The sequence below is a fragment of the Leptodactylus fuscus genome, chromosome 5 (assembly GCF_031893055.1).
Source record: "Leptodactylus fuscus isolate aLepFus1 chromosome 5, aLepFus1.hap2, whole genome shotgun sequence".
Lineage (NCBI taxonomy): Eukaryota > Metazoa > Chordata > Amphibia > Anura > Leptodactylidae > Leptodactylus > Leptodactylus fuscus.
The window spans coordinates 2881951-2901603 of NC_134269.1; the positions used below are offsets into that span (position 1 = coordinate 2881951).

The 19653-nt window shown below is 41.9% G+C and overlaps 2 protein-coding genes across 2 annotated transcripts in view; both read left to right on the forward strand.

The window, feature by feature from the left end:
- The window catches only part of LOC142204278 (uncharacterized), a 44974-nt gene extending 33094 nt beyond the window's left edge, over positions 1-11880 (forward strand). The window contains exons 10-15 of the mRNA XM_075275587.1: positions 590-645; positions 2147-2373; positions 3192-3430; positions 7627-7756; positions 7841-7891; positions 11585-11880. Of these exons, the coding sequence (XP_075131688.1) occupies positions 590-645; positions 2147-2373; positions 3192-3430; positions 7627-7756; positions 7841-7891; positions 11585-11880 (999 nt within the window). The remainder of the gene's footprint in view (positions 1-589; positions 646-2146; positions 2374-3191; positions 3431-7626; positions 7757-7840; positions 7892-11584) is intronic.
- Positions 11881-12534: 654 nt separating this feature from the next.
- On the forward strand, positions 12535-19393 carry LOC142204279 (olfactory receptor 1468-like). Its single transcript, XM_075275588.1, has 4 exons — positions 12535-12598; positions 13807-13866; positions 16281-16348; positions 18440-19393. Exons 1-4 carry the CDS (start codon positions 12535-12537, stop codon positions 19391-19393), a joined length of 1146 nt encoding a protein of 381 aa, XP_075131689.1.
- Positions 19394-19653: the final 260 nt, after the last annotated feature.

Consider the following 19653-nt stretch of genomic DNA (forward strand, 5'->3'; position numbering starts at 1 on the left):
TGGTGACAAGCTCTCCTCACTGCAAGTGCCAAATACACATGTTTCAAGGTGTTTTCCTACTGTCAGAGAGGTGGTATTGAGTGTGTAAAGTGTGTAGTTGTTAGGCTGTGATGTTGGGGTAATAGAGGGTCTTTGGTGTGTTAGATGCCCCCAGACATGCTTCCCCTGCTGTCCCAGTGTCATTCCAGAGGTGTTGGCATCATTTCCTGGGGTGTCATAGTGGACTTGGTGACCCTCCAGACACGGATTTGGGTTTCCCCCTTAACGAGTATCTGTTCCCCATAGACTATAATGGGGTTCGAAACCCGTTCGAACACACGAACATTGAGCGGCTGTTCGAATCGAATTTCGAACCTCGAACATTTTAGTGTTCGCTCATCTCTACTAGTCATTCAGGCGAGTGGTAGCCAGCCAGGGACAGGAAGGGGTAGTTATAACTGTGACACTGCCCCCCCCCCCCCCCCCCCGTGTTTGCCCCTGTATATACAGAAAAGTGAATACATCAGAGGCAAAAAGTAAAGTGTTCTCTATCCTGGTATTGCCCATTACTTCATCTTAGTATTGTCTTGGTCAATGTATCTCTTTGCAGAGGACACAGGATTCGGCAGAGTTGGTCACTCCGATTACTACTGGCCACATGTACCGGTAAGTTCTACCTTCTGTATCTTTGCTGCAGTTGGTTTTATATTATCTAGTACGATTGCTGCAATACCAAACGTCTATTTTTTTTGTCTGGGTTTTACTTATTTTTCCACAATATGACAAAAAAAGAGTAATCACTTTGATGTCAACTTTTATTTTATTGGCTGTAGCTCCTGTGATGTGTCAGTGCCATACTTGTACACCCATGAGTAGGGTTGAGCCGATCTTGAGATTTCTGAATCGTTTTTAAAATCCGATTTTTGATCATTTTCCAGCCAATCCTGATCGTGAAATTTGCTCGATCGCCGATTGGTATCCGATCTTTCCCAATTGTTTAACCCTACCTGAGCATTAAAGACGCAGCCTAGTTTGAGAATTAAGACATAGTGGATTTGTTAGTTTGTTCCATCTCCATATTCCAAAATTCATATTTTTTTAATTCTCCCGTTGACGTAGCCATACAAGGGCTTATTTTTTGTAACAAGTAGTATTTTTAAATGGAATTATTTTGGTGTTTTAGCTATTATTAATTTTTTTTTTGGAGAGGGACAGTGTGAACAAATCTGCAGTTCTGTCACTTATTTTTTTTCAGGTTTTTTTTTTCAAATATTAAGTCTGCTTTAAAAATGACATGATAAGGCTTCTTCCTTCAGTGTCTGGCAGGTTTGGGGTAGTCTTCAGTGTGGGTTAGTAATACTGGGGTCATCCTGATGGTCCAGGGATGATATTGCTGCACACATTTGGCACAAGGTTCGCCGTTGCGTCCTTGTTCTCCAGTGTGTGTGAATGTAGGCAGGGCAGACAGGGGGGCAAGGGTAGGGATGCCTCGGACGGACAAATTCATCATAACTCACAACAGCTTTCTAGGGTTAGTTATAATGGAATATAGTGTTGTAATGCAGGAGACACATTCTGCAAATAAAGGATGTTTGCTTTGCTGCCTGGATCTCCATTAAGATAAGATAACCCTTTAATAATTACAGTATGTTACAGCAGCATAGTAATATAGATACAGGATAATACACAGTAATATATTACAGAAGTAGACACACATAAGCGGAGAAGAGAAGATATAATAGGAGTCCATAGCAGCTAAGGAAGAGAAGAAAGAAAGAAGGAAGACTTCAGGATCATTTAGCTTTCTGTGCAGAGTGTCTTCGCTTGGTCTGATGTAGATTATACAGCCTGGTTGGAAGGAATGACCTATGATTGGTCCTTCTCACACTTGGGATAAAGCAGACGGTCACTTACAGTGCTTCCAAGTGTTGTCAAGGTCCCATACATGGGGTGGGATTTGTTCTCCCGCATGGAGGTCACCACAGACAGTATCCTTCTGTCACCACCACCTGTACTGGGTCCAAGGGGCTCCCCAGGACAGAGCTGGCACTTCTGATGAGCCTGTCAAGTCTATTTCTGTCCCTGGTTGATATACTGCTCCCCCAGCAGGCCACTCTGAATGCACATGTGTCATATATCACCGCTTACCTTCCTCTTATAATTTTAGATTAGATCTGACATCCCCCGGCCTCTACCGCTGCCAGAAGACGGGGATCAAGTTCCTTGTGAAATGTCCAGTTATTATTGAATATAAACTTGACTCTTGGTATGATAAATTGAGAAACCTTTCATCCAATGCCGGTGAGGTTGTGGGCCCCCTGTTTGACATAAAGACACGTGGTGACTCCAATGCTGTGTCAGCAGTGTACCTACCTCATTACCTGTGCTTAAAGGGTAAGTCTATTGTTATAATAGGCACTACACGTTTTGCATCCTTCCTAAAAATAAAATAAAATAGGGCCAAGCCACAATAAAAAGTTCTGCTACACCAAAAATACCAATAAGGACACAAAAGACTCTGGAACATATTTATACAAAATATTCACATCCACATGAACAAATCTAAAAGTGGAGAAACACAATATCCCATAAACCAGAGCTACTAAGTAAGTCGGCATATTTACAAGACATTATACATTGAAAGGGCAATAAAAGCAATACATGACCCATCTCAATCCCCCATCCCATTAAGAAAACCCATAACAGGGATCCGTCATACAAGGATATAAGGGAAGGACATCTCAATGGATCCCAGACATACAGACTAGGGTTGAGCGATCGGGATCGGAAAAGATCAGATTCCGATCCTGATCTTTTTTGGCGAGATCGAGGTCTCACGTTAGTTCCCACAATGCTTGGCTACTGGCCAATCATTGTGGGAAAAGCAAACAATGTTATTAGCTTTTCCCACAATGACTGGTGAGTAACCAAGCATTGTGGGAACCAACATGAGACCTCGATCCCACCAAAAAAGATCGGGATCGGAATCTGATCTTTTCCGATCCCGATCGCTCAACCCCAATACAGTCTGATAAGTTGCACTGTGCCCGAATGAGCATTTCGTACCAGAGAAGAGGACATAGTGTAGTCAGTATGTTTTGTATTTTGTCAATATATCGAAATCCTAATTGCAAAATTGTGACATTATTTGTTCAACAAAAAATTCTATTAGCTCCTCCTTCTTCATACCATGTAATATTTGTCTCCTATAGGATTTACTGAAGACACAGCATTGATTAAATGTGCACATTTTAGAGATGGAAACCTGACACTGGAGACTCCGACACAGATCGATCCGATTTACATTACATTAGAGAATCCCACCTTTTCCTGTCTGGGGTCTTGGAAACTACTTCGAAATAAAAAGACCCCAATACATGGAATTGTCCTTATATACTTCAAGATACAGTGTAGAGGTGACCCGTATGAGGAATCCAAGATCCATCTTTATGTACTTCCCCTATATAATAAATGCGGAAGAGGTAAATCCTGACTTATCAAACAGCAGGGAGCTGAGATCCAAAAATTGTTGAAATTTTATTGAAAACTTGTATAAATATTCATTTTATAATAAGTTTTATGCAACTAAAACTAGATAATAATCCTTAAGAGTCTACAGGTTGTCACAATTGGTATTGGCTATAACTGTAAGACTGAGGCCCTGCGTTGCCCCAAACGCAACTTTTTTTGGTTGGAGATTTTGCTAAATTTTTAAGGCCAAAGCCCAGACTGGATTGAGCAGAAGGTAGAAGTATAATATTTCCCATTTATTTTGTAGCCATTCCTGGCTGCGTTTCTGCTCCGAGGGACCTCCGCCTAAGACAAATGGAAACATTTTAATGAAATTTCATCAAAACCTTCATTACAAAATGAGAATTAGGAACTAGAGATGAGCGAACAGTAAAATGTCCGAGGTTTGATATTCGTTTCGAGTAGCCCCTCAATATTCGACTACTCAAATCGAATATTGAACCCTATTATAGTCTATGGGGGGAAAATGCTCGTTTCAGGGGTAGGCTACGTTCGATCAAATTATACTTACCAAGTCCATGAGTGAGGGTCAAGCTGGATCCTCCGAGCAGTCTTCTCCTTGCAGCGTCTTCCGGCTCGTCATTCACTCTGCCAGGCATCGGGCCTGGGCAGAGCCGACTGCACATGCCCGCACTACAAGAGGACAGGCGCAGTCGGCTCTGCCCAGGCCCGATGCCTGGCAGAGTGAATGAAGAGCCGGAAGACGCCGCGTGGAAGCTGCACGGAGAAGACTTCTAAAGGTAGGAGAAGAACCAGCGTTGATTCGCTGACTGTATAGCATTCGGCCAATCAATGTTGGTTCTGCATCAAACTTTTACATTCGAATAGCGAGTGGTACTCGATTGAGTACGAGTATTTTGAATACCGTAGTATTTGATCGAATACCTACTCGATCAAGTACTACTTGCTCATCTCTATTAGGAACCCCTCCTAACACGTCCTGGAAGTGTGCCCCATTTTCTTGAACTTGATTCTGCATATTGCTGAACCAACAGCAATTCTTTTCAGTTTGTGGAGAGTTTGTGTCTTGTTACTGTAAACTTTCCCTTTTAGGAGGTCTCACAAGAAATAGTCTGGTGGGGGTCAAACCAGGTGACCACAATAGTAAAAGTCCCTTCTATTCAGCCATGAACTAACCCAATATGTGTCCACCTGACACCAGTTGAGGTGAAGATGAGGCCCCAAGAACTATCATACCCCAAATCACCCACCCACACACCCTACTCCCATCCATACACACGTCCATTGTCCACATGCCACCAAATGAGAACAACGAGACCCCAAGGACTATTGTACCCCCAAACCAACCACCCTCCGACCCATCCACCCACTCCATTGCCGTCCCTACCCAACCCCCTTTTCCTCCGCCCTACCCACCACTCTCTTCGCTTTGGCAATACTAAATGTATATTCGGACGTTCCAATAAAGCTTTTTTTTATTTGATTCAATTTGATTTGATATCCATAAATTAAAAATTAACATCATGCAAGAGATTAGTGTAGTGACGCAATATGGAGAGTCCAGTTCATGTGTGTTTATCCGAAATGAGTTCTGAAATTTGTTATGAAATTAGCTAACCAGTTCTTAACGGGTTTTGTTACAAATGTTGGCAAAATCTTGGACTTACCACTCAAAAATTAGTATTATACTTTTTTCTATCTTAAGATGCCAAATTATAGTAAGCGTAGGCCAAGAGCCCCACTCGCCCTCCCTCGCCTCTCCTGAGCTCCCTCATGGCATCCAGTGTTCTTCCCTTGCTGTCTTTTGGCTTATTCTAGCCTCCTAGGTGGCGTTGTGACATTAAAAGGGTAAAACCGCCGGGTTTTTTTTTTTAACTGTTTCACCTCCCATAAAAATTTGGATCAAAACAAGTTATTTCCCAAAATGGCAGAAGTAAAAAGTAAATCTGTCCCTTGAGAGAAAAGTATTCATAAATATAAAATAGTTATTGATATCAGAATATGGCATCCTAAATTTTGTTGTTTTTTTTGCAAAGTTTTGGAATTTTTTGATGGGTCAAAATATAAAAAAAAAAAAAACTCTATAAATTTGATATTGGCGTTATCATACTGACCCACAGAATACAATTGACATGTTATTTCGACTATACAGTGAACGCCATAAAAATGAAGCCCCATAAGAAAGTGTTTCCGGCCTACCAGTAAATCGTATGGAATACTAAATGGTATCATTAAAGACTTATCCCGCAAAAAATAAGTCCTCATACAGTATTATCAACAGAAAAATAAAACCTTTTTGGAATGTGGGGAGCTAAAAAAAATAAATAAAAAATAATAATTGCCCGATTTTTTTTTTTTTCAGAGCCTTGACATAGAAAACAAAAAATTTGGATTTCAAAGAATAAAAAAACACAAGCACACCACGGAGCCTGTATATAATGATAGAAAATACCTTGTCAAGGGGCATCCGGGAGTATTGGCTCATCCTAAGGTAGCGTATGTTCTAGGATCTGAAAGGTCTGAATGTTGGTTTACGTGTCTCCGAGAAGTCATAAATGTAGGCGATGTATAAGATAACTAAGGTTGAGCCGATCTTGACTTTTCAGGATCGATTTTAAAATCCGATTTCCGATCATTTTTCATTTGAACCTGATCTTGATCCCAATTCCGATCCCAATGCAAGTCAATGGGATTTTTTTATTAATCGGAGATCGGATTTTAAAAGCAATCCTATTCACTATACAGCATGGAATCTAACAATTGTTAGACTCCTACCTGTGTAGTGAATCACTAAGTAGCCAGAGGATTTTTATTTAATCCTCTGGCTACTTAGTCCCCCCTGGTGTCCACTTACCTGCAGAGATGGCTGGTCCGGTGCCCGGTGATCTCGTTCTTCTTCACCTTGCTGCCCCCACCTCCCAGGTTAGGAGAGTGTGGGCGGGTACTGGGAGGGGAGACGTCACGCCCACACTCTCCTAAGCCACAAGCCCCACCTTCCTAGCTCTTTAAACACTATCCTGGGAGGCGGCAGAAGCGAGAAGAGTAGCGTGGAGCGGCAGCGAGGCGAAGAAGAAAACCAGGCACTGCAGACCAGCCATCTCTGGAGGTAAGTAGCTACTAGAGATGTTAGTTTAGTCTCCCATTAGAATGAATGGAGGCAGCCGGCGCGCAGGGGGTTAAGGATATGTGCCGGCTGCTTCCATTCATTCCTATGGAACCGCAGCGGATCCTTCACACTGAGTATACACTCTGCTCAGAATGAGCGGAGCGTATACTCAGTGTGAAGGCTAAGCAAAGCATTGTGGGAAATAGTACCGATCTCAATCCCACCTAAAAAGATCGTGTTCGGAATTACGATCGCGATCGTGAAATTTTCTCGATCGCCGATCGGAATCCGATCTTTTCCGAACATGATCGCTCAACACTAGGTTAAACTTAAGGTTAAGTTTACACAGAGATTTTTGGTCAAGATTTTGAGGCCATATCCGCCTCAAAATCCTGACCAAAAAGATGTTCAGGAGTTTTTTCCGGGAGTCAGAACAAGCCAAGAAGCGAGGCGAAACGGCCTGAAGACACTCCCTCCTCTGGACTAGACTTATTCATTGGGACTAATCCAGAGCGGAGTGCGCGGCTTGATGCCGGTGCAGTGCACTGGCTTTCAGTTGTGACTACCCGGTTTTTGGTCCGGAACCTAAGGCGACCTCGGCCTCAGGTCCCGGAACAGAAAAACCCTGTCTGAACTTACCCTAAGGGTTTCTTTACCTGTCAGCAGAACCCGGCATATCATCCGAGCCCCACAGATAGATGGGTTAGGGTCACCTGTTTTCCCCTATGACTCACTGCCTCCACTTATGAGATGTACCTAGCTATTTGTAGCAATGAGGCTATTACTAAATTCCCCTCGGGGGCAATGATATCATATAAGAAAATAAGTGATATCTCTTAATTACTGGCCTTTTTTTTTACTTGGATGAGCATATTTTGTTCTAATCGGTGTGTGTGTGTGTGTGGGGGGGTTAAATTAGATTTAGAATAGTAATTTTATCTCTTAAGAAGTTGAATGATAAGAACTTGAATAAAAGAATAAGATTTACTTGAGTCGCTTAGGAATCTTTTTGGTTTTCTCTCTAATTTTAGTATTTTTCCATATTTCAGACTCTGAAGTTCCATTCGGAACCGTTTCAGTTTACGGAGATCAGACTTCTGGAAAAAGATGTGAATGTTTTCTTATGTGTATCTGAAGAGGATAAGGAGGACTCGGTCTGGGACTCTCACCTGACACCGAGTACGCCCCAGATGTTAACCTAATTCTGATTTCTCAGATTATTTATTCATTTATTTCAGATATATTTTTCTTTTATTTTTGTAGGTGATTTAAGGGACATTACACAATTGTTATCTCCTCTCACCATCCATGAAGGTAGAGTAATTGTTACATACTGAAATTCTTCTCTAACATGACAGGGTATTCTGTGATGACATGTCAGGTAATTCCGATCAGCTCGGTTTTACAGTTCATGAGATTTAGACGACTACAGACACCCAATCCATGGTATAATCCTACAGTGATGATGCTGTAAAAGGAGAAAAATAAAATCCTATCAAGGAGTGTCAAATTCCCCATAATGTGTGAGTGTCGGAGGAAGGAAGGGGGGAAGTGGGGTGATTTAAGGTAATTTAATTAGAGGTGTTAGGGACATCAAGGGGTCCCCATAATAGAGTATGTTGCTGAGTTCCAAACTAAATATCAGGCCTGAAGAAAGCATGCCCATTATCAGGCCTGGAGAAGTCACACACACACACACAGCTGATGGTGTATCAAATGAGTTCTAATTTAATGGTGCACAAAGAAAGTTTAAATACAATACAGACAAGAGCAGGTTGGACTATTCTAATAATATAACATGGTTGGCATAACATGATTTGTTGTAGAGTTAGAAGATAAACCTGGCACATGACTATTGGATGAGGTCTAATGTAATCTGCATCTCATTATTACTTTCCAAACTGGAATGGACTTTGTCCTTAAACAAAGAAAGTTTCAAAATACTTATGTGTGAACTAACATGTCACACTATGTCTATATGTATATATCATGGAAAAAGAGATAAGATGTCATATTGGTGCTAAATGACTCTCAGTGACCTCCATATACCATGGAGATAAGAGATATACAAATAACCAGCTGTGACTTACTTATACAGTTTATGTGTGAAAGGTTACAAGATGGCTGACGAAATACAAAGATGGAGGATTTTTACTCTTAACAGAGGTATAGCCAGCAAGATACTCAGCTGTATAGCTAGAGTTATAACCAGTAGGATGCTCGACTGTATAGTTAGAGGTATAACCAGTTGGATTGTCTTCTGTACAGCTAGAGGTATAACCAGTAGGATGCTCGACTGTATAGCTAGAGGTGTAACCAGTTGGATTGTCTTCTGTACAGCTAGAGGTATAACCAGTAGGATGCTCGACTGTATAGCTAGAGGTATAACCAGTAGGATGCTCGACTGTATAGCTAGAGGTATAAATGGTAGGATGCTCAGCTGTATAGCTAGAGGTATAACTGGTAGGATGCTGAGCTGTATAGCTAGAGGTATAACCACTAGGATGCTCGAAGATCACTGAGGGAGTAATTAGAACATAACTTTTAATAGATTCACATAGAAATTTAGATTTAGCAGATAAGTCCTAAAAACAAAGTGTGTAGGCGGGTTGGACCTTAGGATGTATAGCTAGAGGTATAACCAGTAAGATGCTCGGCTGTATAGCTAGAGGTATAACCAGTAGGATGCTCAGTTGTATAGCTAGAGGTATAACCACTAGGATGCTGGGCTGTATAGCTAGAGATATAACCAGTAGGATTGTCTGCTGTACAGCTAGAGGTATAACCAGCAGGATGCTCAGCTGAATAGCTAGAGATATAATCAGTAGGATGTTGAGCTGTATAGCTAGAGGCATAACCAGTAGGATTCTGGGCTGTATAGCTAGATGTATAACCAATAGGAAGAGAGATTGTGATCCTGCTGTATAGAGCACTAGTGATACCACCTGTGGAATATGGTGGACAGTTCTGGAAACTGCACCTATGAAAAGATATAAATATAGTAGAACAGGCCAAAAGATGGCCTACAAAGGACTTGAGCATTAATCATATCTAAAGATGTTGTGGTCAGTATTTATCATTGTATATGAGGATTAATCTGGCACAGATGGTATGACACTTGTAACTGATAACCCCTAAATATTGACCCTCGTTGTACCCCACCGGTCATTGTGATGCAATATGGGTATGTTACTTTGTTGTTAGCTTATTGCTAAATTCTACACTTATTAACCCTGTTTTTTTGTGCCCGGCCATTCCTGATATTGGTGCTGGTGGATCAAGGGTGTTGGGGCAGCAATTTTTTCTACCTACACTGAAAGGCAGCTTTATCCCTAATTCAGGTCAGTGACTAGTGAAACATCTTTTTTATGAAGTCAAAGGTTATCTCAGACGCAAAGCAGAGAATATGCATTAAAGTACAGCGTGGACAAAGTATTTCCTGGGAATACTCTGCCTAGTAGTGAAGTGCCCACTTACTCTCTTTTGCTTTTCTCCTGCAACCCCCTCCCTTATCCACTTAGTGTACAGACTCCTTGTTCCCCTGCAGTAAGGGTCACTCCTATTCCTTTATCTTACTTCTTATTCTGGATTTATATTGAAATAATGGATTTGATTGGCTTTTGTTCTGTTCTGTTATGAGATATCACTCTGTAGCAGGTTATCAGTGACAATAAAACTTTAGTACATCTGTATGTAGCCTGGTCCAGATGTGTGTGGTTTACCTGAGGACCATTGTACGGCTCCTAGGTGCAATGGTAACCGATTAGTGCACCCTATTATGTCACTGGGTGCCAATAGCCAAACATATTGAGTCTCCTACATTTGTGAAACACCTATTGGCCTCTCTTATCTGTAGAATGTAAAGGAGATACGTCTATATTGCCTATACTGGAGATAAGTATAATCCCTGAGCTATAGCTTCAATTTCCATTGACTTTTATGGGGAGTACAGTAACATGCATGGCAGCCATTTGTGTTTGTTATAAACTTTTGAAGAGAGTCTGTCACTAGAGTCCACCATTTCATCCCAGCCCTGGATATACTGTAGATAGGTTAGGGTCACCAGAGCCCAGCATTTCATCCCAGCCCTAGATATAGATTAGTTAGGCTCACCAGAGCCCAGCATTTCATCGCAGCCCTAGATATTGATAGGTTAGGCTCACCAGAGCAGAGAATTTCATCCCACCTTTGGATATAGATAGATTAGGATCACCAGAGCACAGCATTTCATCCCAGCCCTGGATATAGATAGGTTAGGGTCACCAGAGTGCAGAATTTCATCCAGTCCTGGATATAGATAGTTTAGGGTCACCATAGCGTAGAATTTCATCCCAGCCCTGTATATACAGTAGATAGATTAGGGTCACCAGAGCACAGCATTTCATCCAAGCCCTGGATATAGATAGGATAGGGTAACCAGAGCACAGCATTTCATCCCAGCCTTGGATATAGATAGGTTAGGTGCGCCTGAATCAAACAGTGTTTGTCCCTTGGGAATTGCCTTTGTGACTAGGATATTACATTTTTTGTCTATATTCAAATAAGCTCTTTGGAGCAACAAAAAATGGTCCTTGTGCCTCCAAAGTAATCCTAACCCACTGTTTTTTGCCATTTTCCATCCCTCCCTTCTCTGATTGACATGGCCAGGCAGTGTATAACCAATCTTGCCTGGCTTTGGCATTCTGGGCATTTTCATGGTACATGTGACTCGGAATAGGAAGTACTTGCACTTTCACTGAGAATAGGAGCATTGACGAGTGCAACAAAATTCAAGGCCAGTCAAGATTAGGTAGACACAGCCTGGCCCAGTCCATAAGAGGTAGTGACAGAGGTTAGCACAGTGTGGTGGGAGGATTGCTTCTATAGAGTAAAGGGAACACCCTCATTTTGCCAAATATCTCGGCACTAGTTCAACTGACCCTAACCTATCCATTTCTGGTGCTGGGGTGATATGCTGGGTCTGGTGACAGATTCTTTTAAATTTAATTTCAAATAACCTTTTTGTAGTTGCAGGTGCTGGTCCATCTCCGGAGCACTTTGTGGATAGACATCGAGAAGCTCTAATACAAAGAACATCAAACCTTAGTCTAGTCCTTGATAAAATCCTGGGCCAGAGATTGCTGACCCAGGAGCAGTATGACACTGTGCGTAGTATAAGACCGCACCAAGAGGCCATGAGGCAGCTCTACAAGTACATGACAATCTGGGGCGACAGCGACAAAGAGATGTTTTATCAAGCCCTAAAGATGACCAACGAGCCGCTCATCAGAGATCTGGAAAATAAGGACACCATTAAATTATGAAAGCCTACAGACTTAGCCAATATGTCTGGAGTAGAAAAGACAAACAGTTCTAAAAAAAAATCCCTAAAGGGGTAAAAGGTAACACTGCAAATTACCTCAATTGCCTCTTTCATCCTCAAGTTATCACATTGTAGTGCATTGTGGGAACTCCGATGTAACGGAGAGCTGTAACTGAGCCAACGCCGCTCACTGTTTGTTCATGGAGATTAATATTAGAGATGAGTGAAGTCTCAGGATTCTGCCAAACCCAAATTGTTTGAGATTCACTATTAAGAAATCATTATTACATTCTGGTCTCTTCAGCCCTAGTGGAGGCCTAGAGGAGATGTGGACAAAAAGAAAAAACATAATTTGTATTTCTCCTCGCCTCTGCTGTGGCTTTTTCGGCGTCCGATCTTTACCCTATCTTTTGACCTATCTGAGTTCACATGCTCGAGGGTCACTGATAAAGCCTATAATTAACCCAGGGAGTCAATTTGCAACAAACCTTCAAAAGTTTTGGAGTCATCTCACCAATTTCGAAACGAATTTTGCATGTATCACCTGAAATGGCTCCTGCCAAATGAAAGCAAAGTGGTTAAGAGAAGAAGGATCACATGACTTAGAGGAACAAGTCCATGAAGGCATTGCAGGCAGCCCCTTCAGACAGTCATGATGGATTATGGGTCCAAAGTCACTGAGGATCATAACCAATACAACCAAAAGGATGCCATGTTGGGTGAATAGAATACATGATGAGACTAGAGATGAGCGAATAGTATTTAAAACTCTAGTTTCGAATACCTCGCTCCATAAGAACGAATGGGAGCAGCCGGCGCTTAACCCCTTTGCGATCGGCCACTCCCATGCATTCCTATGGGAGCGGAGGTACTGGAATCTAGGATTCAAATACTATTCGCTCAACACTAGATGGGACAGTTTTACTTCCTCAACTGACTGAACTACCAAGTTCTTTCATTCCTAGAGTGAACCCATTTTTGGAAAATACCTTGAACCCATGGACTTATGGTTCACATTGTCCTAGTGGCAGGAGCCATGGAAAGTCTTGTGTTTGTAAGACGTGCGGTAGAATTTCAATGAACTATTTTCTGGTACAATGTATATCAATGTATTTAATATTTAATGTATTTTTATAGGGGGAATGGAAAAAATGGTTTCACTGTTTATTGTGTCATCAGTAGATTATTGATGAATTATTTTATATTATATTTTTGTATACTATTTGTTAGATATATGGATATCATGTTCTGTATATATTTACTGTATGCATACATAACATTGATTTTTATTGATTTTGAAAAAATAAACTGTCAATCTTTTGTCATTTTTCTTATTTTCTTCCTCTTTGTCTCTTTTATACATTTTTTTTTTAAATTTAATTGTGGATGTCCTGAATCCGAAACACACACTGCTCAGTATGCGGAGTTCTATAACGAGCTACAACAAAATAGCGCTTGGAGTTGCGCAGTACCGCTCAGAACGGAGCGGAACCGCACACGACCAAGAATTCAAACGCAGCAGCGCGATCTGGCCGGAAGGACATCCAGAGAGGAGGAGGGTCAGATGGGGCACAATCAATAGAGGGGCATGAATAAAGGCATGATGTGGGGTGGGGGTGCTCGCAGGCCCTGGGAAATTCCCAGTGTGCTTGGTGGGCTCATTTACCCTCTTCGGACCCAATCTCCAATCCTCTCAAGACCTCCTTCTTTGCTCTGCTCGTATCCACCACACAACCACTCCCAAGATGTGTTTTCAACATCCGCCATACTCTGGAACTCAGAACCGTGACACATAAAACTATCCCAAAATTGCGACCTTCAAGAGGTCCCTCAAGTTCCACCTGTTCAGAGAAGCCTATAATCTTCTATAACTCCACTCCACCAACTGAACAGTCTCTACCTACACCTGCTCTCTCCCTTTTCTCAGATTGTAAGCTCTTGCGGGCAGGACCCCCTCTCACTATGGAGAGGACATACATGTCTAGAGGTAATTGAGGAGACAGAGGCGTTCTCTGGATGACAGAGGGGTCTAAGAGTCCATCCACACGGAGGAATTTGACGTAGAATCGGCGTCAGAATCCACACGGAAAAAAAAGCCTACCCATAGAACTCTCGCTCCAGAATCTGCACCAAATTCCTTTGTGTGAATGGAACCTAAAGGGGTTAGAGGGGTCTGGAGGAGATAAATGTTTTTCATTTTGGTTCAAAATTGTTTATTACACACTGGAAGCGTTTTATTATATTTTGCAGTGGAGGTGCGGAAACATAATCAACAGTGCATGACAAACCTCCAAAGTCAAGCACAAAACCTTTCAAAATTCAGCTTAGAACCAGATTATGTCTAGTCATTACATATCTAGAGCAATGTTCTCGGCACCAGACTTTACCTATTAGATACAGTGTTGGCCAAAAGTATTGGCACCTCTGCAATTCTGTCAGATAATACTCGTGTTCTCCCAGATAATGATTACAAGCACAAACTCTTTGGTATTATCTTTATTTAATTTGTCTTCAATGAAAACCACAAAAAGAATTGTCAAAAAGCCAAACTGGATAGAATTCCACAGCAAACATAAAAAAGGGGGTGGACAAAAGTATTGGCACTGTCTGAAAAATCATGTGATGCTTCTCTAATTTGTGTAATTAACAGCACCTGTTACTTACCTGAGGCACCTAACAGGTGGTGGCAATCACTAAATCACACTTGCAGCCAGTTGAAATGGATTAAAGTTAACTCCACCTCTGTCCTGTGTCCTTGTGTGACCACATTGAGCATGGAGAAAAGAAAGAAGACCAAAGAACTGTCTGAGGACTTGAGAAGCAAAATTGTGAGGAAGCATGAGCAATCTCAAGGCTACAAGTCCATCTCCAAAGACCTGAATGTACCTGTGTCTACCGTGCGCAGTGTCATCAAGAAGTGTAAAGCCCATGGCCCTGTGGCTAACCTCCCTAGATGTGGACACAAAAGAAACATTGACCAGAGATTTCACCGCAAGATTGTGCGGATGGCGGATAAAGAACCTCGACTAACATCCAAACAAATCAAAGCTGCCCTTCAGTCCGAGGGTACAACAGTGTCACCCCGTACTATCCAGCGTCAGCGTCTGAATGAGAAGGGACTGTATGGTAGGAGACCCAGGAAGACCCCACTTCTTACCCACAGACAGAAGCCAGGCTGGAGTTTGCCAAAACTTACCTGAGAAAGCCAAAACCGTTCTGGAAGAATGTTCTCTGGTCAGAGGAGACAAAAGTAGGAAAAGGCCTCAACATAGAGTTTACAGGAAAAAGAAAAGAGGCCTTCAAAGAAAAGAAGACGCCCCCTACAGTCAGACATGGCGGAGGTCCCTGATGGTTTGGGGTTGCTTTGCTGCCTCTGGCACTGCACTGCTTGACCGTGTGCATGGCATTATGAAGTCTGAAGACGACCAACACATTGTGCAGCATCATGTAGGGCCCAGTGTGAGAAAGCGGGGTCTCCCTCAGAGGTCAGGGCTCTTCCAGCAGGACAAGGACCCAAAACACACTTCAGGTCAGCACTAGAAAATGGTGGTGAGAGAAAGCCCTGGAGACTTGTAAAGTGGCAGCAATGAGTCCAGCCCTGAATCCCATAGAACACCTGTGGGGGAGGGGGAGAGATCTCTTGGTGGCAGTTTGGAGAAGGCCCCCTTCACATCTCAGGGGGGACCTGGAGCAGTTTGCCAAAGAAGAAGGGTCTAAGATTCCAGCAGAGCCTTGTAAGAAACTCATTGCTGGTTAGCGGAAGCGGTTGTGCGCAGTTATTGTGTCTAAAGGTTGTGCTACCAAGTATTAGGCTGAGGGCGCCAATACTTCTGTCCGCACCAGTTTTGGAGTTTTGTGTAAAATGATCAATGATGTGACTTTTTTTTTTCATTCTCTCTTGTGTTTTTTCATTGCAAACAAAATAAATGAAGATATTACCAAAGAGTTTGTGCTTGTAATCATTATCTGGGGGACAGTGAGGATTATCTGACAGAACTGCAGAGGGGCCAATACTTTTGGCCAACACTGTATTTCTTACATTTAGTTTTACCTTACCTTTTATTTCTTACATTTAGTTTTTTAGTTTTTAACTTTTTTTCTTCCTAAAATTCGAATGCATTTGATAAACTTTTACTTTTTTTCTGAAGATACTTTTGTCATCTCTCGGTAAGAAATAATTATCAGAAGTTTTCTCTCCTTAGTGAGCTGTGACTCAGGGGACGTGGGAAGCAAAAACTTTCTACAGACTTGTCTATTGTCACTGTGTGTATATATACAGGTAGAAACTTGTGGCTCGTGTACATGTCCGGACATTCATGGTCATGTGTCTGATCTCTACACTGAAGGCTGCTGTGTGTCATATAGGATTGGATTTTATTTTTTGCTTTGATTTATTATTAGCACAAAAAGTGAAAATTGTCTTCAATAGAACGGCGGAGAAATGTTTTGACCGGAAAATGGAAACGTCAGTAAGTACAAAATCCTTGTGTGGTGATGATTGTATAAGTGTATAGAAAATAATCTCAGACTGGTCAGAAGTAGGGTTGAGCCGATCTTGAGATTTCAGGATCGATTTACAATCATTTTTCAGCCGATCCTGATCGTGAAATTTGCTTGATCGCCGATCGGAATCTGACCTTTTCCGATCCCGATCACGCATCCCTAGTCAGAAGGCTCCTCACATTGCTTGTACGTCATTATCAAAATATTGGACATGTCCCGACACCTAAAGAAATCTGCTTAGAACTTTTTACATTACTGGGCATTTGGTGGCATTGTGAGGTTGTTACACCTCCCCGACCTCACTCTGCTTCCCAGTCCTTCACCTACAACATTCCCCTTGTCATTTTGGTTATAAGATAAGATAATCCTTTAATGGGGAAATTTCAGTGATACAGTTTCATAGATGGTACAGTAGTATATAACAAGAGAGAAACACATGCAAGCTCATGGCAGATAGAGAAATCCTAGGAATCATAGCAACTAAAAAGAAAGAAACACAGACACACTGCAGGATCATTTAGTTCTCTGTGCGGAGTGATGTTAATAATACAGCCCGACCATGGTTGGAGGACATGAGGAGGGGTCACAGCATGTAGATATAACAGGCAGAAACGTTTTTTTTGCAGACGTGGGGGACATAGGCAGCTATCATGATAACATGTGGCAGTTCCTTTGGTAGGTAGTGAGATCTCCTGCTCACAGCTGATAGTTCGGTATTTTGTATCAGCACTATTGTCCATTAACCACAAAAAATGCCCCAAATATCCTTCATCACAAGCCCTCCTCCACTTCCTCCTCCTTTCTTCTTACCACTGTGTTCTACTGCCCAGACAGGTCTGAAGCCATCCAGGTAGACAGGGTGCTGCTCTCTTGCCAAGCTTCCATAAACACATGGGGTAGGTGGGTGATGGTAAGTTCCCAGGTTGTAGCAGAGTCCCATGTGTCCACAGTAATAGAGAGAAATACCAGTCAGCTGTAGCATCTTCACACATCAGCAATAGACTCCAAAAATCATCTCCTTGAAAGAAGAAGTCCACACTTCCATGTAGGTTTCTCCTCCATGCCGCATGGTGACCGTGCTGTCCTTAGCTCCTGGGGGGATGGTAACAGGCACATGTGCAGGTCTCCAGGTCTTGAGTTTTGTCCATGCTTAACAATAGAAACAAAAGGAAAAAAAAAATACTGCACAGGGTCTTCCATTCGATTTATAGTTGCTAATTCATAGTGCTAGTTTGCTTAGTTAGAGGATTCTTGAAGATACAGAGAAAAAGAGTGAAAAGGGAAGATAAAGGTTGTGCTCAGCTTGGAGCTCTGTATCAAGGCAGCCACTCAGTGCGGACATCTTATGTCCAATGTTGTATTTCTTGTGCTGTACTTTTCATTAGTATTTGACAGGGAACGCTGTGGCAATGTAACGTTCAATTGTTAGAATTCTATGCAATATAAGTTAGGAAGATTCTTGATATGAGAAGATGCAAAAAATAGGACAAGATTATTCCAGTAAGTCATCCTGTGTAGCAAAAAGGGATCTTGCTCTGCTCTAGCACCATCTGTTAGAAGCTAGCCACATTGGCACTAGAGCAACTTCCCTTTTTCCCACCAATCGCACTTATTTTTACATAATCTGGTCTCCTGACCCCACATGGTGACCTTATATCATGGCGGAGACATAGTAGTCCTTCTGACATTGGAAAATGGTAATTTATCTAATTTCTTACACAACTTGAGACCATTTTGAAATGTCCTACACCAGTAAAACAGATTTTTATTGATATTTGATGTACAGAAACATCGTAGTAAGCACAATAGTGTGTATGGGCATGTGTATATGGTGTGGGGGTTCTTTCTGTGACCTTGTACTCCTATACAGTCAGGCTTCATATTCTGACGTACCAAACCTTAAACCAATGTTCATGCAACTCTGAGAAGTTCATTGAACAAAACCATAGACTTGCTACTTGATCTATGTAGAGCCCCAGGACAGTCACATCGGTGGCTATTACATCTTTACTTTGAAGTCTAATTAGGTTTCTTGTACTTTCTTCTTCTACTTGCAGACCAATCTGACGGTGGTCACAGAGTTTTTCCTCTTAGGATTTCAAGGCAGTCAAATATTAAGAAATCTTCTCTTCCTTCTGTTCCTTCTTCTTTATGGAGCAACAATATGCGGGAACCTCCTGATCATCACCCTGGTGTCCACCAGCAAGATCCTCCAGACTCCAATGTACTTCTTCATTTCACAACTCGCCATCAGTGACATCTTGTTACCTACAGATATTGTCCCCAACATGCTGCATATATTATTGTATAATGGGGGAACCATTACTTTTGCATTTTGCTTCACTCAGTTTTATTTCTTTTGTGCCTCGGAAGTATTTGAGTGTTTCCTCCTGACAGTGATGTCTTATGACAGAAATGTGGCCATCTGTAATCCTCTCCGTTACACTTCTATTGTGACAAATGGGTTTTGTGTTAAATTGGTCGCCATGTGTTGGTTGTTTGGCTTTTTTGTTTCATTTACTATCACCATAACTCCATCAAAGCTCACTTTTTGTGGACCCAATGTCATCGACCATGTATTCTGTGACCTTGTGCCCTTCCTAGAACTCGCCTGTTCGGACACCTTCTTTGTTTATTTGGAGATTTATGGTTTGGGAGCTCCAATTATAATCATTCCAACCACCATCATTGTAGTGTCTTATGCTTCCATTGTTTCTTCCATCTTAAGGATCCCATCCAGTACTGGTAGACAGAAAGCCTTCTCCACCTGTAGCTCCCACCTCATTGTGGTCTCCATATTCTACTGGACCATATTCATTGTTTATGTTGTTCCAACAAGAGGACAATCGTTGATCATCAGTAAATTCCTCTCCCTGCTATATACCGTGTTTACTCCTCTGATCAACCCCATTATATACAGTCTGAGGAACAAAGATATTAAGAAAGCCGTACAGGAGCCATTTTCTAAATGTCACACTAAGAGGTTCCCCGGTAGGAATGATTTGTCATAAAACTGATGAGTGAGATAAGAAAGTGCGATGGGATTTACAGCTTGTCCACCCCCCACCAATCTTATTACAACAATGTTTGGCGACTCTCTCCTTCCCGATCTTACTCAACAAGAAATTCCAAAGCCTTGGCCTCAATGGTGACTCAGACAACAAACTACTTATGTGTGTCCTGCAGGATCAGGACCCGGGCAGAGCTGGAATGATTCTAGCGGGGGATTGGCAACATATCCCAGATTTTTATATTTTCTTACACCATGGTG